The 19,598-nt window shown below is 38.0% G+C and overlaps 1 protein-coding gene across 1 annotated transcript; it reads right to left on the reverse strand.

The window, feature by feature from the left end:
* Nucleotides 1–13,706: 13,706 nt before the first annotated feature.
* On the reverse strand, nt 13,707–19,349 carry LOC128362224 (low choriolytic enzyme-like). Its single transcript, XM_053322969.1, has 10 exons — nt 19,281–19,349; nt 19,046–19,076; nt 18,852–18,917; nt 18,434–18,595; nt 17,337–17,454; nt 17,005–17,183; nt 16,549–16,630; nt 15,826–15,950; nt 14,213–14,276; nt 13,707–13,950 (listed from the first exon to the last, which is right to left on the reverse strand). The coding sequence occupies exons 1-9, from the start codon at nt 19,341–19,343 to the stop codon at nt 14,221–14,223; spliced, it is 882 nt and encodes a 293-aa protein (XP_053178944.1). The 5' UTR covers nt 19,344–19,349; the 3' UTR covers nt 13,707–13,950; nt 14,213–14,220.
* Between the last annotated feature and the right edge of the window lie 249 nt (nt 19,350–19,598).

A 19,598-nucleotide genomic window follows, 5' to 3' on the forward strand; every position in this document is an offset into this window, starting at 1 on the left:
TGCTTTTTTTTGAAGTTTATACATATTCAGCTTTTGTTGACATTGTCAAAAAAGTGATAATTCTACTTTGTTTATTACTGAGGTCATACTAAGTGGTGGTGGTGTACTTGGGTGCATTATATTGAATGGTGTTCTTAATATTTTGTCCTCCTCATGTATGTTAATGGAGTGGACAAAATATTAGGAACACCTTTCAGTATAATGCACCCTAATACACCACAATCACTCAATAATGAACATAAAGCAGAAATTTCACCTTCTTCTCAAAAAATGTATTTAAGCTTCATAAATGTAGAATTTATAGCAGAGCTGCTGTATTGGATTAAATTAGATTGCACAGGTTAAACCATTCAGTCTATGTTATATAGTTAACTTATTCTCTGAACTATATTTATAGTAATTACAAGTTATATAGTATTATACAGTTAAGTAGTTATATTCAGCTTCAGTAGCATCATGTTTTTGTTGAATGCCTCACTCTCTCTCTTCATGTCTGTTGAATGAGAAACATCTGAGTGACTTAAATTGATGTTTTGTAACATCAGCTGATAAAACACACAGCACTGCAGCATTTTACACATTATGCCGTTAATATCACCTAAAGTGGAGTTAATTAGTTGGACTGTATGAACTGGTGCGGAGATGGATATTCGCCTAGGTGCATCAGTCAGAATGCATTTGACAGGATCCCAGTATTCTTTTATGGCACTTTATTCAGTCAAATTGGAGGCACGGCAAAGCACAGAGCTCTTATTCACAACAGGGCTTAGTTGACTAAACTTGTGATAATGTGGTTCTGAAAAGGGAAATAAAACCAAAGTTCAGACATACGTTACCTCGGTAAATCATATTTACATCCAAACTAACATATTAAATAAATTGGTCACATAACCTTAATATCAACAAATTAAACCTTACAGAGGCTGCCATCATTAAACATCAGTGTAATAATCAAACACAACAGGCAGCAATAGGCAGCTAGTTACACTACTGCATATTAGACAAACATTAGTTCCACTGCCTCTGTGGCCTGTTACATGGATACACACTGCCCTCTGTTGGTCAAATGCTGCTACAGACTTTAAATGACCTCCTTTCAATTAAACAATAAACTTCTTAAATTACTCAAACTAGCAATGAAACACCACACAATATCGAACTATACAGATTAATAATAACTTCTATAGTAGGAATTTGGTAATATTGTCTGCATTTAAATCTCCTCAAACCGCATGGGTTAGTAAAGGGAAATGTAGCATACAAGCGCCTAATGCTGATATGAAACGGTAAAACAAAGCACATGTCACCAGCCAAATTATAAAGAAGAATCATTTTTCCACACTTACATTATAATGGACGCACATCTACACAAATAAAGTCCACACAGGTTAGTCAAGCAACTTGCACTCTGTCCATTAGGCTTGCATTGCTTCTCATGAAAAAAACTCCCAGAATTCTCTGGGGCTGTGATGTCATAGCAGTCATAGCCATATGTCATGGTTAAACAAGGACAGTACTCATTTTGAAGGCACAGATATTTGGCTGACCTTGCAAAAGAAGAAGAGTTGTTAAGTTTTTAACCAGTTTGAATCATGTTGCTTTCATTCAGGCAAAGCATGTTCTCCTGCTATCAGTGATAATGAGGAATGAGATCTACAGCCCAAATCTTTCTGCTAAGACGTATTTGGGTGATTTAATATTTGAAGTCACATGGGTGCGTCCCATTTCCTTGGAGGCTCATTGAAGGCTGATATTTCTATGCTCTATGCATTGGTGGTATTATCTATGTTTCACCAATTTCAATTGAATCCCAACATGAGCTGTCCATGGTGCTGAAAGAACGCCAAAGCACAATTCATTGTAAACTACCAATAGTTTCAGACACTTTTCAATCTACTTTCCATACCAAGCAAAATATGCCGAGGGAATTGTTTAAGCTGGTTTTATGTCTGCTAATACATAACACACAGTGCTATCTAGTGGGGACCAGTGTTTGCTCATAAGGCTTCTCGGGCGAGGTCATGGGGATGGTTTGGATTATTTCTATGTTGAGCTGTCCATCATGCTGAAAGTGCATTTTGAAATCAAATGATACCATTATTGATACAAGAAACCTGGTTTTGGGGGGTAGCTTGGGTCCCCAGATGCTTAAGACCGCCAATGGTTCTATGGCAGGGATTTCTAAACTATTCTATAAAAGGCCATGTGGCTGCAGGTTTTCGTTCCAACTAAGCAGAAGCACACCAGGCATGACTCATTTAATCAACTGATCTCAGTCTTCAGACAGTTGATTAGTCGATTTGTGTGCTCTTGACACATGGTCCGTTATGGAATAGTTTGGACATGCCTGTTATATGGTGTTTCAAAGCAGAAGTCCCTGTCCTGTTCAATCCAGCAAGCCACTTTGCATTTTTCAACCTTTGTGAAACTCATTGTATTTTATGTTATTGTATCAAATATGCTGTATGAATATTGGACTCTCCTCTAGCACCACTGTCAGCATCAAATTTGTTCATTTGGACTGACTTGAGGATGGTAATGGTACATTTCCTCTCCACTGGAAGCCGAGGCCAATCACTCAACCTCTCACTTGAGTCAGAGTAAGGCCTGGTGAGTCAGCAGAACTTTGCACTGCGGTTTTAAAATGTTCAGCTCTGTTAGGGTTCTAGACTGCTCGAGCTGGGTTGCCAATGGTCACCAATTATTACAACCAAATTTCTTTGATTTTGGATATTTGAAGTATCACTTAGGAAATTAAAGGCACCAAAATTCAAGTGGAAGTGCAAACACAGAGCACAAGCACATGAAGGTGCTCCCATCTAATTTTGGCTGTTTTTGGTACATTTTGGGGACTAGTGGCAGTATTACAATTCTGAAACATTGGGGTACAATCAAGACTATTTGCTGAAGGAACACAACCAGTCAGTGGAGTTGGGTTAACCACGTGGAATATTAACTGGAGTCACCAAAGCAACCTCTTTCATATAGGACATATCTAATCAAAATTGGGGACTGTAGAGTGGAAGAAAAGTGACTCCAAGAAATTATATGTTAATAAGGATAAAGTATAACTCTTTGCCATGTTGTATCAGCCACTCAATGTTAATTAAAAGCTGACATGTATAATGTGACACAAGTGGGAGTGCAAATTTTTGAAATTCAATAAATATAAATAAAGTGAACCTATCGCAAAAAAAAAAAAAAAAAAAAAAAAAAGCAGTCTATCATACAGCTCTATTCACAATCCCTTGGCCTTTTTACATCACCTGTTTAGTTGGAGCCGTTCATATACTCTGAGCTAGGGATGGGCGTATCGATCCTGTGGTATCGATATAACGATACTCACACGCTACACATTTGGCATAGATTTCCTTAAACAAATATCGGTATTAACTAACAAATAAGAATTGGCATGCATCACTTTCAACTGTTTAAGATAGCTTACTTCAATTACTATGTGTCGAGACACCCCCGTACCTGGCAGCATATTGCGCTGGCCCCAGTGGCCCGTGTCACGTGACAAGGAAATTTGAGACATGAGCCACTCAGCCGACAGTGCACTCTGCACAGCCAACACGAATGCAAGTTATTTTTCACAACAGCAGCCACACAACCAATTTAACCAAACACCTGAAGACCACACATCCCGAGAGCCACACTAAGCTTGGAAAAAGACAAGCTGCTGAAAAAGTTCAGTCTCCTGCACCACCCACTGTCCACCAAAAGACCTTGCTGGAGAGTTTTCAAAAAGGCCAAGTGTATCCAGGTACAGACAGCACTGTTGCCTTTGCCAGTGTAGTGATAAAGACAACGCTTGTGTTGTGTCTGTTCCTGAATCTTTATGATCACAATCTAATTTTAACACAACATACTTCAGGTGAAGAGGATATTTATATCCAGTATAGTCGAGTTGTTGATTACTTAAAACAGACATTGGTTTTAGTAATGTTTACTGATATTTTGCAAAACGTATATGTGTGAATATACATTTATTTTCAGAAGTCTGAACACCTGATTAAGCCAGGTATGAAATCCTTATTTTATTATGTGAATAAGTAAGAGGCAAAAGCTTCTACAGAGAGGAATTAAGTCATCTTGATTTCCACACCATAAAAATACATTTACTGAATTTGAACATTTCTGGCTCAGAGTAAAAAAGATAAGTAAATATGAGATACAATTTTTGGGGATTTTTCATCTTTGCATGACAGTTTTATTTTTTCCATTGGAAAAAACATTACAGTTGTGATGTTGTGATATTGGTTTTAATCTGTAACATGATTTTCATATTTGATTAATTATAATACTGTTTATCACAAACTTAAAAAAAATAAAATAAAATAACTGCAGCTTCTTGTGATTCAGATTCAGCCATATTGCAATTTGGATTATTTGACAGTTATTTGACAATATTTTGACTGGAAAAAATTGCCAAAAAGAAATTATCAGTATTGGTATCAATATCAATGAAATTGCAAGAAAAAGTATCAGTATCGTATCGAATCCTAAAAGTGTGGTATTGCCCATCCCTACTCTGAGACAGTTAGCCTGAAACTTGTTACTATAGTAACGTCACAGTTATCTGTCTGAGGATTAACGTTGTTAATGGTGACATCACATGGCGCTGTTTTCATTAGTTTTTCAGGCTCCGCTGTTTTTTTCTGAGCAGGTTCTGCCTCAGGTGTCAGAATTGACTGCTGAACTCCACCCACTTTTGCAGATCTGCCTCGTTAGCTGTTTTTACCTTTCCTGGCCTAGAATAAGTGTCATTTCTATGACAAAATAATTAATTTCTGTTGTGTCACAGAAACTTCTCTTTGTTAGAACATACTCATCAGCCATCAGCCTCATCAGAGTTTTTAAGTTGTTCCAGTACCACCAGGTTGCAGAGATCATCAAATGTATCAACTTCAGATGCTGCACACCAGCGGTTAAACTGGGAAGTCATATCACGGGCCAATTCAGAGTAGGTCTGATTATCCAGCCTCTTCCTAGATCTGAAATGCTGGCAATATGCCTGTGGCACAAGTTCATACGCTTTTAACACCACTGCCTTCACTGTGTCATAAACCTTACTTTCTGCTACACTTAAAGCAGAGTAGGCCTCCTGAGCCTTTCCAGTCAGAACACACTGTAGCAGCATCATTCTGTCTGAGTCCGGCCAGTCTTGAGCATCTGCTATCCCCTCATACAGAGAAAAAAATGAATCTGGATCAGACTCACTAAACCTGGGAAGCAGGCAGAGATTATTAACCAGGTCACACTGAGAAGACTTGCCCCCTGAGGCCTCAAAACTATCAGCTCTGCCAATATCTGAAAGTTTACTCTCCTTTACCAGCTGTAGTTGATACTGCTGCACTTCCAACTATGCACACTCAGTTTTATGCTTTATAGTTCCCAATTCTACTTCCTTTTCAAATTTCAACCTCACCAACTCTAACTACTGTTTTAACTGCAACTGCAGCAACTCCTTCTGTTGTTCAAATGTTAGAGTTCCAGGATTAGGCACTACACTGGTCACTGGACTAACTGGCTGCCAGCACAAGACTCCAGCCTCAAGCAGTCCATCCCTTAAGCATGTCTTCACACTCTCCTTTAACTTCTTCTTTTTTTTGTACTTTATTTTTATAGAAGGAACATAGACAACATATAGAGAGACATAGAACAAACAGATGGTCAATATACATTCATTCAGACGTTATACTGATGGAGTTACAAATACAATGATGACTCAATGAGCATTTCTTGTGGATATGTACACAATCCTTTTTTCCCAATAGTGCAAATATTTATCAGTCTGTGGATTTAACGAAAAGGTCATCCTTTCCATATTTTGAATTTTGGTCACAATATCGATCCAGTCTCACTCTGCTGGAGGTGCGGACTGTAACCAGCTTCGAGTTACGGTTTTCTTACTGACTTGCCCCAGTATATGAGGTGCAATATTGCCCAGGTAGATTGTAGAAAAAGAGCTGTTAATTTCATCACCAAAAATGTTTTGTATTACTTGTGTAATCTTTTGCCAATATGACTGAATAGCTGGGCAGCTCCAGAATATATGAAAATGGTCTGCTAGCTGTTCACCGCAGTTCCTCTAACATAGTCCCCTGGCCGTCTCCCCTGTCTGCACACATTTTAACTTAGGGGTTATGAAATATCTAACCAGATTCCGCCAGCAGAAATCGCTCCAGAGATCAGAACTAGTTGAAGTTGACTGCCCAGAGCATATATTCAACCACTCTTCTTCTGTGATGACAGTTCGAGATTCTTTTTCCCATTTTAATCTAACTTTATCTATTGAGTGTTTCTTATTAGATTGAATATGGGAGTACAGTTTTGAAACAAGTTTCCTATTGTCCTTATTTTGTACATGTCAATAAATATGTTGATTAAGTTGGTCTCACTTTCGTCTAGTGGTTTAATCTGATCGTTATAATAAGACCTGGTTTGAAGATACCTAAAGAAATAAATTTTTTCTAGCCCATATGTATCTGAAATTTTCTGAAAACCATCCGGACATATAACACATTGTCAATCCTTGCGGGCTTGAATTCAGGGTCAAAGGCAACCCATCTCAGTAACTTAGACTGTCTTTCAAGTGATGGTGACTTACATTCCTTAAACCAAAAACGAAGGCAGACTTTAGACCATTATGAAAATGGTCTGCTAGCTGTTCACCGCAGTTCCTCCTAGACCCCTGGTTTACAGGTGCCAATAGTCGTCCTATCAGCATTCTTCCTCTGTTAAGTAAACTGTTGGAAAGATTGGTATTTGACCAGATCACACATTATTTCTCAGTTAATGAACTTAACTCTGATTTTCAGCATGCTTACAAGAAAGGTTACTCCACAAGTACAGCTTTAATGCAGATGACTGATCAGTGGTTGAGTGATATAGACAGGAAAAGAATTGTAGGTGCTGTTCTGCTTGATTTTAGTGCTGCATTTGATTTAATTGACCATGAGATGCTATTAATGAAACTTCCTGCTTATGGTTTTAATACTCTGCCTCTTAGCTGGATGAGGAGCTATTTATCCAATAGAACACAAACAGTGTTTTTTAATGGTAGTTTTCCACTGTCAAGACAGTACAGTGGGGTGTTCCCCAGGGGAGTTGCTTGGGTCCTTTGCTCTATTCTATTTTACCAATGACATGCCTCTTGTTCTGAGTAAAGCCAGTTTAGCTATGTTTGCTGATGATTCTACTGTATATATGTCATCAAGTGGTGTGGAAAAGTTAAATGTTCTCCTTCAAAATGAAATTAAACACATTTCAGATTGGGTAGAGAATAACAATTTAGTTTTGAATGTGTCTAAGACCAAATGTATTGTTTTTGGATCAATGTATACACTAAGGGAGGAGAAGCAGTTATCCATCTCCATCAAGGGCAGCTGTATAGAGCAGGTCAATGAGGCTAAACTTCTAGGGGTCACCCTTGATAGTAAACTATCATGGCAGAATCACATTGATAAAATAATTGGGAAAATGGGGAGAGGAATATCTGTTATAAGAAGATGTTCCTCTTTTCTTACACCAAGTACCACATTGCAGGTTATTCAAGCTTTGATACTGTCTCATCTAGATTATTGCTCAGCTATCTGGTCTAGTGCAGCTAATAAAGAGCTGTATAAGCTTCAGTTAGTACAAAATAGAGCAGCCCGTCTTGCACTCCGGTGTTCAATAAGGAAAAGTACAAACCAAATGCACGCTGATCTTGCCTGGTTGAAGGTGGAAGATAGATTAAGACGAAGTCTTTTAACATTATTCTGGAATATATGTGTTTTTAAACAACCAACCTGCCTATACTCAAGAATAACGTTTTCTAGGGACAGACATGACCATGAAACAAGACAGGTGAGGAGGGGTCATGTTGTAATTCCTAAACCTAGATCAAATGCAATGAAAAAAAACAGTTCTGTATAGAGCCAGTTTTCAATGGAACAAATTACCAGACTATATTATTCAAACTGCAAATAAAGAATGTTTTAAAAAGCATATAAAAAGGTTATTCTTGGGTGGAGGCCAGCAAAATATTTAATATGTATCATTGCTTGGTTGTTGTTGTTGTTGTTTGTTTGTTTGTTTGTTTTTGTTGTTTCTTGTTTGATTGTTTGTTGTTTATAGTGTTGTCTCAATCATTTGTGTGTTTTGATACCAATTATGTAAGCTGGTTTTAATGGAATTGTACGAAGTTTGAAGTCACTGTTTTAAAGGGGGGGGGGGTCACTCTATTTAGGTATGCATTTATGTTATATTGTAATTGTAATGTAATTGGTTGTATTTATTTTAATATGGACCCCAGGAAGAGTTGCTGTTGCCTGAGTAACAGCTAATGGGGGATCCAAATAAACTAAACTAAACCATTGGTTCAGGCCATTAGAATGCTGCTCATACAGTGTTTTACTGCCCAGTATAAATTGTAACAGTATGTCTAATTGTGAAGTTTCCAAATCCTTCCATTTTGCTGTATAATTTGGGTTGCAGCAGCATGTCAGTGGTCTTAATTGCGCTGCCTTATAATAGTCTGCCAGGCATGGTAGTGAACTGCCCCCTTTCTCTTTAGCCTGTTGCAGTGTTTTGAATTGGATCCTTGGCCTTCTACCCGCCCATATGAATCTTGAGATCCACTTATCCCATTCGTTAAATTGCATTTGTATGATCATTACTGGCAGGGATTGAAAGAGGTACAAAAGTCGGGGAAGTAGGTTCATCTTTATTGTGTCTGTCCTATTGTGCATGTCTAAGGGCAGTTGAGACCATCTGTCGATTTCTGACTTAATGTTTTTACTTACAGGACCTAAATTGCTTTCATATATTTTGGATAGATCTTTAGGTATTCGAATCCCCAAATATTTAATCTCCTTTGAGTTCCATTTAAAATCTAATCTATTCAGCATGTCTTTTTGAGGGGAGTAGTTATAGCTTAAAATGTGGGTTTTTTGCACATTTAATTTATATCCAGAATAGGTTCCAAATTTTTTTAGTGTAGACATCAGCCAAGGGATGCTAGTCTCTAGCGGTGTTAAAAGCAATAAAACGTCATCCGTGTATAGACAAATCTTTTGCTCCAAGCCTCTGACCATTACTCCTTTTATTACCGGGTCATCCCTGATTGACTGTGCTAAGAGTTCGATATATATTGAGAAAAGAGCTGGGCTGAGAGGACAACCTTGACGGCAGCCTTGCTCCAGCTCAATAGGCTGTGAGTGATGTCCGTTGATTTTTTATCCTGGCATTTGGGGAAAAATATAGAGTCGTCTTTGAATCCAAATCTTCTCAGCGTCAAATATAGGTACTCCCAGCGGACCGAATCAAACCAATCAGAAGCATGCGAGAGTGATGACACTCACACTGCACATGCTCAGTTAGACCCTCTGCCCACCAAAAAGAGAGAGGCCATATTGAGCATGTGGTCCTGCTTTTATCAAGAAAAGTTGTTTTGGAGGTATGAAAGTAGCTTTTTTCATGAGCTGTATTTTTGTCATACTGTCCAGACCTTTCGTATGAGTGAATCCAAACTTACCTAATTTGAATCATTGTTTTGTTGACTATTCAGTGACATGGTTAGCATGTGTCAATGTCAGTGTGGCTAGCTAGCACATGATATTTTGGCATGACTGATACCATAGGGACAGTTGCAACAGTTGCAACTGTCCCCATGCTAAGTTGGCTAGTCATATCAAAACAGTGTTTTTGAAGATTTTAAGTTCAAGATAGGCACAATTCATGTTTTATAATGTGCCTGTGCTCATGATGAACAGAACTGGAAATTATAAGACAATGAGAGACTAACGCTATTGATAAACAAAATAATTCCCCAAATATCTAGTTTAGCAAAAATGAGAAATTATTGTTCTATCTGTTGTGCTATGGGACCAACTAGCCACATACATTTTCTTGTGAAAACAGGAGAAAAGTAAATTTATTTGTTGTCCTATAGTGAATAAATCATCTAGAAGTACAAATCGTATTCTGTTTGTTTTCAGTATGCCTAGAGTGAGGAAGAGAGTGACTAACAAAGGGGTTCCCCTCAATATTTTGGAACGAGCCTCAGCTATTGTGAGAGATGAGGGAAAATCAGTCAGGGCAGTAGCCAAGGCCTTCGAGATATGCCACACCACATTATTTAGGTTCCACAAAAAAAGAGAGAGACTTTTAAGCGGGTCATCAAGTAAGATACTGCTTGCAGGAGAAAGAGAAGAGCCTCAATTTACAAAGAGCAGCTGATTTGTACTATGGGGCCCAGAGAGGTAAGATAAATGTATAAGAAAAATCTTTTTTAACAAGAGAATGCTATATATCAGAGAGCAAGAGAGATAGAGGGAGAGAGACAGAGGGAGGGAGAGAAAGAGAGAGAAAATATTTATTATTAAGCTTTTGTATTTGTTTCATTTTATTTCAGGTTCAGAAATTTGCCTTTCAGCTGGCCTCTCACTATAACTGCAAATTTCCCTCAAAGTGGAGTGAGACCAGTATGGCTGGTGTTGACTGGTTCAGTGGTTTTCTAAAGAGGAACCCCACTCTCTCGATAAGGCATCCCCAAGCCACCAGCCTTTCGAGGGCAACCAGCTTCAATAGAACCAATGTTAACAGCTTCTTTGACAATTTGAGAAAGGTTCTAGAAAAAGACCAGTTTCAACCACAAAATGTGTGGAACATGGACGAAATTGGGATAACAACAGTTCAAACTCCTGAAAGGGTTGTGGGAAGGCGTGGGGAAAGGCAGGTTGGTGCAGTCACCTCAGCAGAAAGAGGCACACTTGTTACACTGGCCTGTGCAATCAATGCACTTGGCAACACAATACCACCTATGTTTATTTTCCCACGTGTGCATTTTAAATCACATTTCGTTTGAGATGGCCCACCTGGCTGCACTGGGACAGCAAACCCATCAGGGTGGATGCAAGAGGCTGATTTTCTGGTCTATCTGAAGCACTTCCACCTTCATACAAAAATCTCCCCAGATTTGAAGGTTCTTTTAATTCTAGACAACCACCCCTCACAGCGGAAGTGGAAGGCATCAACTTCTGCTGCAGCCATGGAATTGTACTGCTATCTTTTGCTCCCCACTGCTCTCACAAGTTACAGCCACTTGACAGAAGTGTGTTTGAGCCACTTAAAAGAGTTGTCAACTCAGCCTGTGACTCCTGGTTGAAAACTCATCCAGGGATGACAATGTTGATTTACGACATCCCAGGCATTGTGAGGGAGTCTCTGCCACTGGCAGCAACATCCACAAATGGGCAAGCAGGATTTAAATGCAAAGGGATTTGGCCATTTAGTAGGGAGATATTCCAGGATAGTGACTTTGCACCCTCCTCACTGACCGGCATCTTCCATCTTCCAGTGTGCCTCCTCTGACAGGGCCATCTCCTTCATCGGGGCCATCTCCTGCCACGCTTCCTCCAACAGGGCCAAGTTCCAGTCTGCCTCCTCCGACAGGGCCATCTCCTGCTACGCTTCCTCCAATAGAGCCAAGTTCCACTATGCCTCCTCCAACAGGGTCACCACCAACACCATCAGCATGTCAGACAGTTACAGAAAACTTCTCACCAGAGACTGTACAGCTTCATCCCAAAGCAGGAGCAAGAAAGAATCTGCAAAAGGCAGAAAACTGTGCTCCACTGCCATCCTCACAGACACACATGTGAAGAAAGCATTAGAGGAAGAAAAAAACAAAACTGTACAGAGGAAGGCAAAAAAAGGATAGAAGTAAAGCAAACCACAAAGAAAAGTGTTGAAAATCCAAAAAAAGAAGAGAGAACAATCCGACTCTTAAGAGGAAGAAGATTTCTGCATCGTCTGCCTGGAAAGTTTCCAGTGCTGGATGTGCAAGTCCTGGGCACATAAAGATTGAACACCTGGGGTAATATTTACACGTCACAACTGTGACTCTGAATAATCTCTGAATGTTCCTTCTGGAAGCCAGCAGAATTGTTCTGGAGTCTGCAGAATTTTTATTTATGTTTATTTTATTTATATATTTTTGTATTTTGTAATTATTTTTGTGCTTTATTTTTGTGCCTTTAACAAAACGTTCATATTTACTCGAGTTTTCAAACAATTTTAATTTTGTTCACTAAATACATGTTCAATAAATGTTTTTTGTATTGCAAATTATTCCATTCTTCTTATATTAATATTGTAGGAGCCAGGTATGAATTTGAGTATGGTGCTCCTCCCAAACAGCAGGGGGTGCATGGTTATACTGGCAGCGCACTGATTTACTTTTAAAGGGTCATGCCAATCACCACAGGTGTGCTGATGGTGAGGCAAAAAGTTTTTTGACTGCGTTCAGGTCGCAGCTATTTTCTGTTGTTTTGGTTTATTTTTTTATTTTTGTATTAAGAGCAAACAAACGAAAATTAAGCGTTGTGTTTAAAGGACGAATAAATAATTTATCAACAAGTTAAGTAGTCTGCGTATTGAGTGCACGTCGGAACATCTAACCATTAGCAGCCAGTTGTGGCTTTAAGTTTAGGACTAGTCACTACAATTAGATATATTGAGTTTTAATAGCTTCAGTAACATCTGCACATTGACACGTTAGGCCTGTGATAAATATTACTACGTAAATAATAGGGGTGTGAATCTTTGGGTGTCTCACGATTCGATTCGATTCCGATTCTTAGGGTCATGATTCGATTCAAAATCAATTCTCGATTCAAAAAATGATACAATGCATAGTGTGTTAAGGCCAATTATGGCATCAAAACAATACAGTTTGTCTATTATTTTTAAATATACTGATTCCAATGATGAAATCACACAAAGGCAAACTTAAGACAAAAGGTAACATGCATTCATGCTAAACATATAAAAACTTACTTACTATGCAATAAATGACTTGCATAAATAAAATTGCCTAAATAAAGCTTAGGCTAGCTGCCTTTTTGTCCCAGAAGTTACAAAAATAATCTCTACACAAATCACACAAATTGGTGATTGAAATGTTTAACACATGTTAATTTCTATACACCATTCATTTGACCTCTGCAGTTCTAAACATGAATGACTTCATTATAAATCTGTGTTTTCATATGAATGGTGAACTTAGAGTAAAACAAAACAAAGCAACACCTGTCCACCTTGTACTAAAGACAATAGCCAACACCATAGAAGCATTTTACAATCTAATGCAGTCTCTTACAACATCACTACAAGTTACTACAGCTGGATTCAGCTCCTCTTCTCATAATTGGAGCAGTCCATTTATTGCAGAGCTATTGTAGAGGATAGCGTGTTCTATAATGTTTCTTTATTAGATTTGTCTTTATAGACAACCTTTTCAGAATAAAGCTTTTATGTTCCCAGAGCCCCAAGGGCTCAATATTATTTTTAAAGTATAGATAATGACATGAAAAGCTTTTTGAAATAAATATATTGAACAATAATTTGTAACTTTACATTGTATCAGTTACATATTAGATTTAATAGTATAGTCTTATCTTTAAATGCTAATTAAAGATGTGTATTTTCTTTGTTGTATTTCTAAATGTTTGTTTCGTGGTCATGTCATGAACAACGTCACTCCTTCCACATACTGTGTGTCTCTGTAGCTGGTGGTGACTGTGGTGTACAGGTGTAACGTGTAGACATAAATGCTGGAACAACATTTGGTCATGTTTATCTTTCCAGTGTCAGAAATCTTAACAGGTAAGTATCTCAATTAGACCAAACAGAAACAGGCTGACATTATATGCTGTATCTGAAAGCATTTTTATTCATTATTAATGTTCAATGAAGTGCAGAAGCAGTTATACACATACAGTAAGTGTAAACTTGTGCTGTTGTATTTGGACAGTTGCATTGCCTATACTTTTAAAGCTAATGAAATCAGTATCATATTTAGCTGAATTTAATCAACTTCTAAATTTCATTAAGCACATCACAAATCATAACATGCATTACTGGCGTTGATTGTAGATGAGAAGCTGCATGGTTTGCCTCCTGTTGAAAAACAATTGAAAATGTTGAAAATAATTACACATACGTCCTTGCCAGTGTGCACACACACACACACACACACACACACACACACACACACTGGCATACATGCAGTAAAACATTAAAGTGATCTGAGTACAGTTCTATCATTTCATAAAATACATTATCTCTACACATTAGATCATCAGATGTTTAAATAGAAAATGAGTCAGTAAATACAAGCTAACAATAAATCACGTTGATGATGGTGTCCACAGAAACTTACTTTAATTTCTAGAGGAATTGGTTCCTTTTCACAGGTTCCGCATCAGATTGGGAAGCAGCTTGATCTGAAATGAATTTAAAAAAAAGACAATTCTGAAAATGTTGCTTCATTTCTTATTTGAACTGACGTAAAGTGAACATCTATATTTTGTATTTTTTATATAATTTCATCGTTCCAAGTTTACTGTATGTCTATTTACTAGTCTGTCCATTTTGTCAGCAGGGTGATAGATACAGTAGTATAATGTTGGTAGGTGGTAGGCTAGTGCAGTGTTTCTCAACCGGTGGGGGGCGCGAACACTCTCCGGGGGGGGGCGAGCGGGCGCGAGTAGGCAACAGGATGGAGGGAAAAATCATAAAAAATAAAAAAATAAATCATTAAAAACAAATCGCGAAAATCCCCATGTCGAAAATGCAAGTGGTTGGACTACTACAATCTATCACTACTATCACTGATGCAGGCACGTCACACGATTTCACTTCTTTATTTCAGTCAGCGTCTGAGCACCTGTCTGCAATGAGACAACAATTTGCGACGTATTTCAAAGAGGATTATCGCTCTTTCGCGTGGGTTCGAGATCCATTTGTGTGCACAGCAAACGAGCTGTCAATTGACATGCAGGAACAGCTTATTGAGCTGAAGAGTGACAGTAGGCTGAAGGAACGTTTCACCTCCTGCCCTCTTTCGTCATTCTGGGCAGCATTGATGCAGGAATACCCTCAACTCTGTGACGTCGCATTGAAGATTCTCCTCCCTTTCGCGTCGACATATTTGTGTGAGGCAGGCTTCTCGAAAATGACTGCACTCAAAACGAAATACCGGAATCGTGCACAAATTGAGGATGATTTGAGGCTATGTTTATCAGACATTGCACCAAGAATTGAGGATCTTTGCAAGGCAAAGCAGGCTCAGGTCTCACATTAACATCGCCTACCTCCCGGTTATAACAATAGCCTAGTAATGATAATAGGCCTATGATAATAATAATAATAATAATAATAATAATAATAATAATAATAATAATAATAGTAATACTACTACTACTACTACTAATAATAATGATAATAATAACAGCAAAGCATGTAACTATAATTATATAGCTAGCCTAGTAATGATAATAGGGATATCACTACTCATAATAATAATAATAATAATAATAATAATAATAATGCCTGCAAGCTCACATTAGAAGTCTGGTGCTACTGCCAGTTATAACAATAGCCTAGTAATGATGATAGGCCTACCTGATGATTATAATAATAATAATAATAATAATAATAATAATAATAATAATAATAATAATAATAGGCTAATAATAATAATAATAGTGTGGGCCTAAAAATAACAAATCTATTATTTTATCTATCTATCTATCTATGCAAGGTGGTGTAGTGGGGTTGGGGCCGCGAGGGAGGGTGACACCGGGAGGAGGGGGGGCCCCAACTGCAATGAACCAGCTTTGGTGGGGCCCAGCTTGCAAAAGGTTGAGAACCCCTGGGCTAGTGGGTAGCCAGGTTAGAAGGTAGGAAGGATGAAGATGAGAAGAAACAAGAGCAGGTCGATAGTTCAGAGGGAATAGTAGTAACAGGCTTCATGGGTCAAAAGATACATACTGCAGCGATAAAGACGGTTCACCCGAAGGATGTCGTTGGGACTCATCTCGGTGGCCATGCCAATGGGCACGTCGGGGTCGGGGATGGGAATCATGGTTGGCTGCCCATTCTTAGAGAAGGCATCCCTGTGGTGCAAACAGGCAGTAGTTAAGAGGAGTTTAAAATGTAAACTTTTAACCATTCTCTGTCTTCACAACTGCTTAGATCTTGTTCAACAGGAACCACTAATTCTTCCTGTAGAGCTGAGTGACCACTGATGTACAGTATGGGAGGATTAAAGCTGCATTAAGAATGTTTCACCACCTGGGGGCAGAAAAACTCAACAACAGACTGAAAACATAATAATGTAATGTAGTCTGACATATCATCACTTTATGAGGTTGTTCTGGCTAACATGTCTAGATGTACATCTAGCAGACACACAGACTACAATTAGCATTCATTTGGATAGACACTGGATCCACTTGATTTCTGTAAGTCCAATATTCTCTTTTCTTGAAGAGGCTTCAAACACTCTGATAGACAAATCAAAGGACTAGCAAGCTTCCAAATGTATAATCATTTTAGTACAAAATACCCGCCCACTGCTAAGAGACAGTTACAAAAAAAGGGGAATATTGAAGTAAATGATTGTAAGTATAAAAGAAGAGTTTGTCATGTTATAATAACAGGATTTAACTTTTGCTTAAGTATACTGATCAATGAGTAAACTATGAGAGATACCTTTTATACTGCATGACAGAGTCGTAGTCATAGGGAGTGTCAAGGTTCCTGGTGTCGACTATCTCAAATTGGTCCTCTTCTCCTGCAAAAGAATCACACAAGTCAGATTTGATCTGTTCCATTACAGTTTGTCAGTAAAATGTCTGAAAAGTGCAGTAAGTGAAAAGCATGAACAGCATATGCAGGAAACTACATATGTCACTATTTCTGTACCAATGGTTGCTCATTCAAGAGGTCTTGATAAACATGATTCACACCCTGAGTTACTTTATACCTGCTGAAATGAAATGATGAAGTCCAGTCATTTATTAGTAAGTGTTATGGGTGACATGTATATTAATACATCCTGTTTTTTGTTGGTTTTTGTTATTTCAAAAGTAATATTGAAGCCATAGTTTATTCTATATAATGGATAATGACTTTTTCAAATTTTCGATGAAGACTGTGATGATTCACCATCTTTGATGTTTTCCCAGATGATTTCAATGTGTTCGTCCCTGTCAGACCGACTCTGTTCATGCTGGAAACCCAGGGCATGGATCAGCTCATGTTGGATGATGTTGTGATAAATGCACCCAGGAGTCTTCAGCGACACAATCTGGCCCCCACCCTGACGCCCGACATATGAGTAACACCTGAAACAGAGCAGTAAATAAAACAAATCAAACTGTAAAAGAGCCTTAATGTTTCCCCAAGAATATCTCACATTGTGTACTTCTGACCTGAGACACACCATGTCTGTTGCATTAAGGTATTCTAGTGTGCTATAGTGCATGTGTGGTTCTTACCCCTTGTCAGACTGGATGTCCAGAAAGTCCGTCTCTCCTTTGAAAGGGATGAAGTGGATGCAGGTAGACTGGGCAAATGACTCCAGACCTTGAATGATGGTGTCTCTGTCTTTGGGTGCTTCAAAGAAAGAAAAACAACAACATGTATTATCAGTTTAGTCAGTTTTCTTATCTGAAAGTGTTGCTGAACAGTAGCCACTGTAGCAAAAATGGGATGATTACTACTTATTACTAATTATTAGGACATTTTTAAAAGCAAATTTAAGACTTACCTTTGTAGCCTAGTTTGTCTAAATTTTATTTAAAGGTTTTATTATATTCTGTTCTTTTATTTATCTTTTTTAAACTGTTTAGTTTATTAGTTTATTTAGCCTATTTATTGTATAATTTTAGTTATTTACATTATTATGTCATCGTATTAATGTTAACTTTTAAATTCTGGTTTCAATTTATTTGTATTAAGTCATCTTTTCTTTATGTTCAGTTCCTTTTATTTATTTGGTGTTTCCTCACTGCAAATTGCTGAGGGTGGGATAGTGCTTCCTCAGTTTTCAGCATGTATATATGTATTATGTGTGAGAAAAAGTGTGTGTGTGTGTGTGTGTGTGTGTGTGTGTGTGTGTGTGTGTGTGTGTGTGTGTGTGTGGCTTTTGGTTTTGCTTCTGCTTTTTTTCTTCTTGCTTATATTATGTAAAGCACATTGTGCTACATTTTACTGTATGAGAAGTTCTAGATGAATAGAGTCTGATTGATTGATACAAGAGGTGTAAAGAACAAATTAGATCACAGATCACTTTGCTGACTCAAATAATTTCTATAAGATTTGTAGTCGTTGAAAATGTACATGTAATTCAGTATATACAACAGTAACTAGTTGCATCAAACTTGAATACATACAACAGTAAGTGAATACATAGCGTTAACATGTTGTTCAGTAGTGTCTGTCATACAGTATCAGTTTGCACACATCAGCCTCCATAATTAAGGCTGTAGCCCATAAGTGTTCTGAATTGAAGACAGGTGTGTTATATATTGCTAATCCACCTCTCACAAACCAACATTGTGCCTTCAAAAGCTAGATGGTTAGTGAGACTTACAGTACTGATTGGAGATGCGGTAAGGAACATAGACGTTGCCATCAGAAGCTTTAGGCCACTTGCAGTTGTCGTCTTTGTCATCGGTGCAGGGATCAGCATTCCCTAGATCAGTTGACACTGCTATGTCTCCAAACATCACTAGAGGATCACCAGGGTTCTTTCCTGTAAAATGACATGATGACAGTTGAGAAAATGTTTCCATCTATTTTGTTGTACTGCATTTCAATCAGGCAGGTCAAATCTGAGTCTCTATAGGCTAATATACTGTAATAATGTAATCTCAGTTTGAATGCAAACTGATTGTCTTGCTCTATGCATTTACTGCTGGAATGATAATTTCACCAAAGATGAAATGTTATCACATATTATGAGATCTGTACTGAACAACACAAAGCAGCTGCAGTGGAGATGAACATACCCAGATTGGCATTGGCTTTCTCTATCAGTGTGGAGACACTGAAATCATCTTCCTCAATGGTGTTGCCTGTTGAATAGAAACAGTTTGTTCATGTACTTGAATGTAACTTCATGAATTGCTATATATTTACATGAATACTAAATATTTACATCAAGTAAATACATTGTACTTCATGAAATGTAAGTATGTCTTACCAGAGGATTCATCACTCTTTTCAAATGAAGCCTGTAATAGCATGCAGAGGTTGGTCAAATGCTTTTAAATTGATATAGTGCCACTGTGGTCTTATCTGAATTCAGTATAATATTTTTTGCAAGTTGAAATATTCAGTTTAAATCCTGCAAACTTCAATTTCAGAGACTACTGAATGAAACATTTGCAATACTGTGTGAATACTGTATGAATCTAAAGGTGTCTGTTGATGCTTACCTGCAGAGTGAAGCTCTGGACAGAGCAGAGGAGGATGCTGAGCACAGCGGTCTGGAGGATCATGGCTGGTCACAGAACAGCAACGGCAGACAAAGAAGACATCCAGAGAGACAGAAGATCTCAAGCTTATATTGGTGGGAGAGCAACTACCTCTCATCCAAATATGGCATGTTGCTCAACAACAGTAATGAAAGAAGTACTCAGATCCAACACAACAATGTAGAAGTATGTCATCATAAGTAAAAGTCCTGCTCTTATAATCATACTTAAGTAAAAGTAGATCATATCAGTGAAAGGTTTTTTTGCAGAAAATTACGG

The sequence above is a fragment of the Scomber japonicus genome, chromosome 1 (genome assembly GCF_027409825.1).
Source record: "Scomber japonicus isolate fScoJap1 chromosome 1, fScoJap1.pri, whole genome shotgun sequence".
Taxonomy (NCBI): domain Eukaryota; kingdom Metazoa; phylum Chordata; class Actinopteri; order Scombriformes; family Scombridae; genus Scomber; species Scomber japonicus.

What these genes read in the sequence shown, in the direction of transcription:
- LOC128362224 (XM_053322969.1), bottom strand. Translation starts at nt 19,343, where the DNA reads ATGATCCTCCAGACCGCTGTGCTCAGCATCCTCCTCTGCTCTGTCCAG. An exon ending in CCGCATCTCCAATCAGTACT is followed by an intron (nt 17,455 to 18,433) that starts GTAAGTCTCACT and finishes CTTTCTTTGAAG; the next exon opens with CACCCAAAGACAGAGACACC. An exon ending in TCTGTCATGCAGTATAAAAG is followed by an intron (nt 15,951 to 16,548) that starts GTATCTCTCATA and finishes TTTGCACCACAG; the next exon opens with GGATGCCTTCTCTAAGAATG.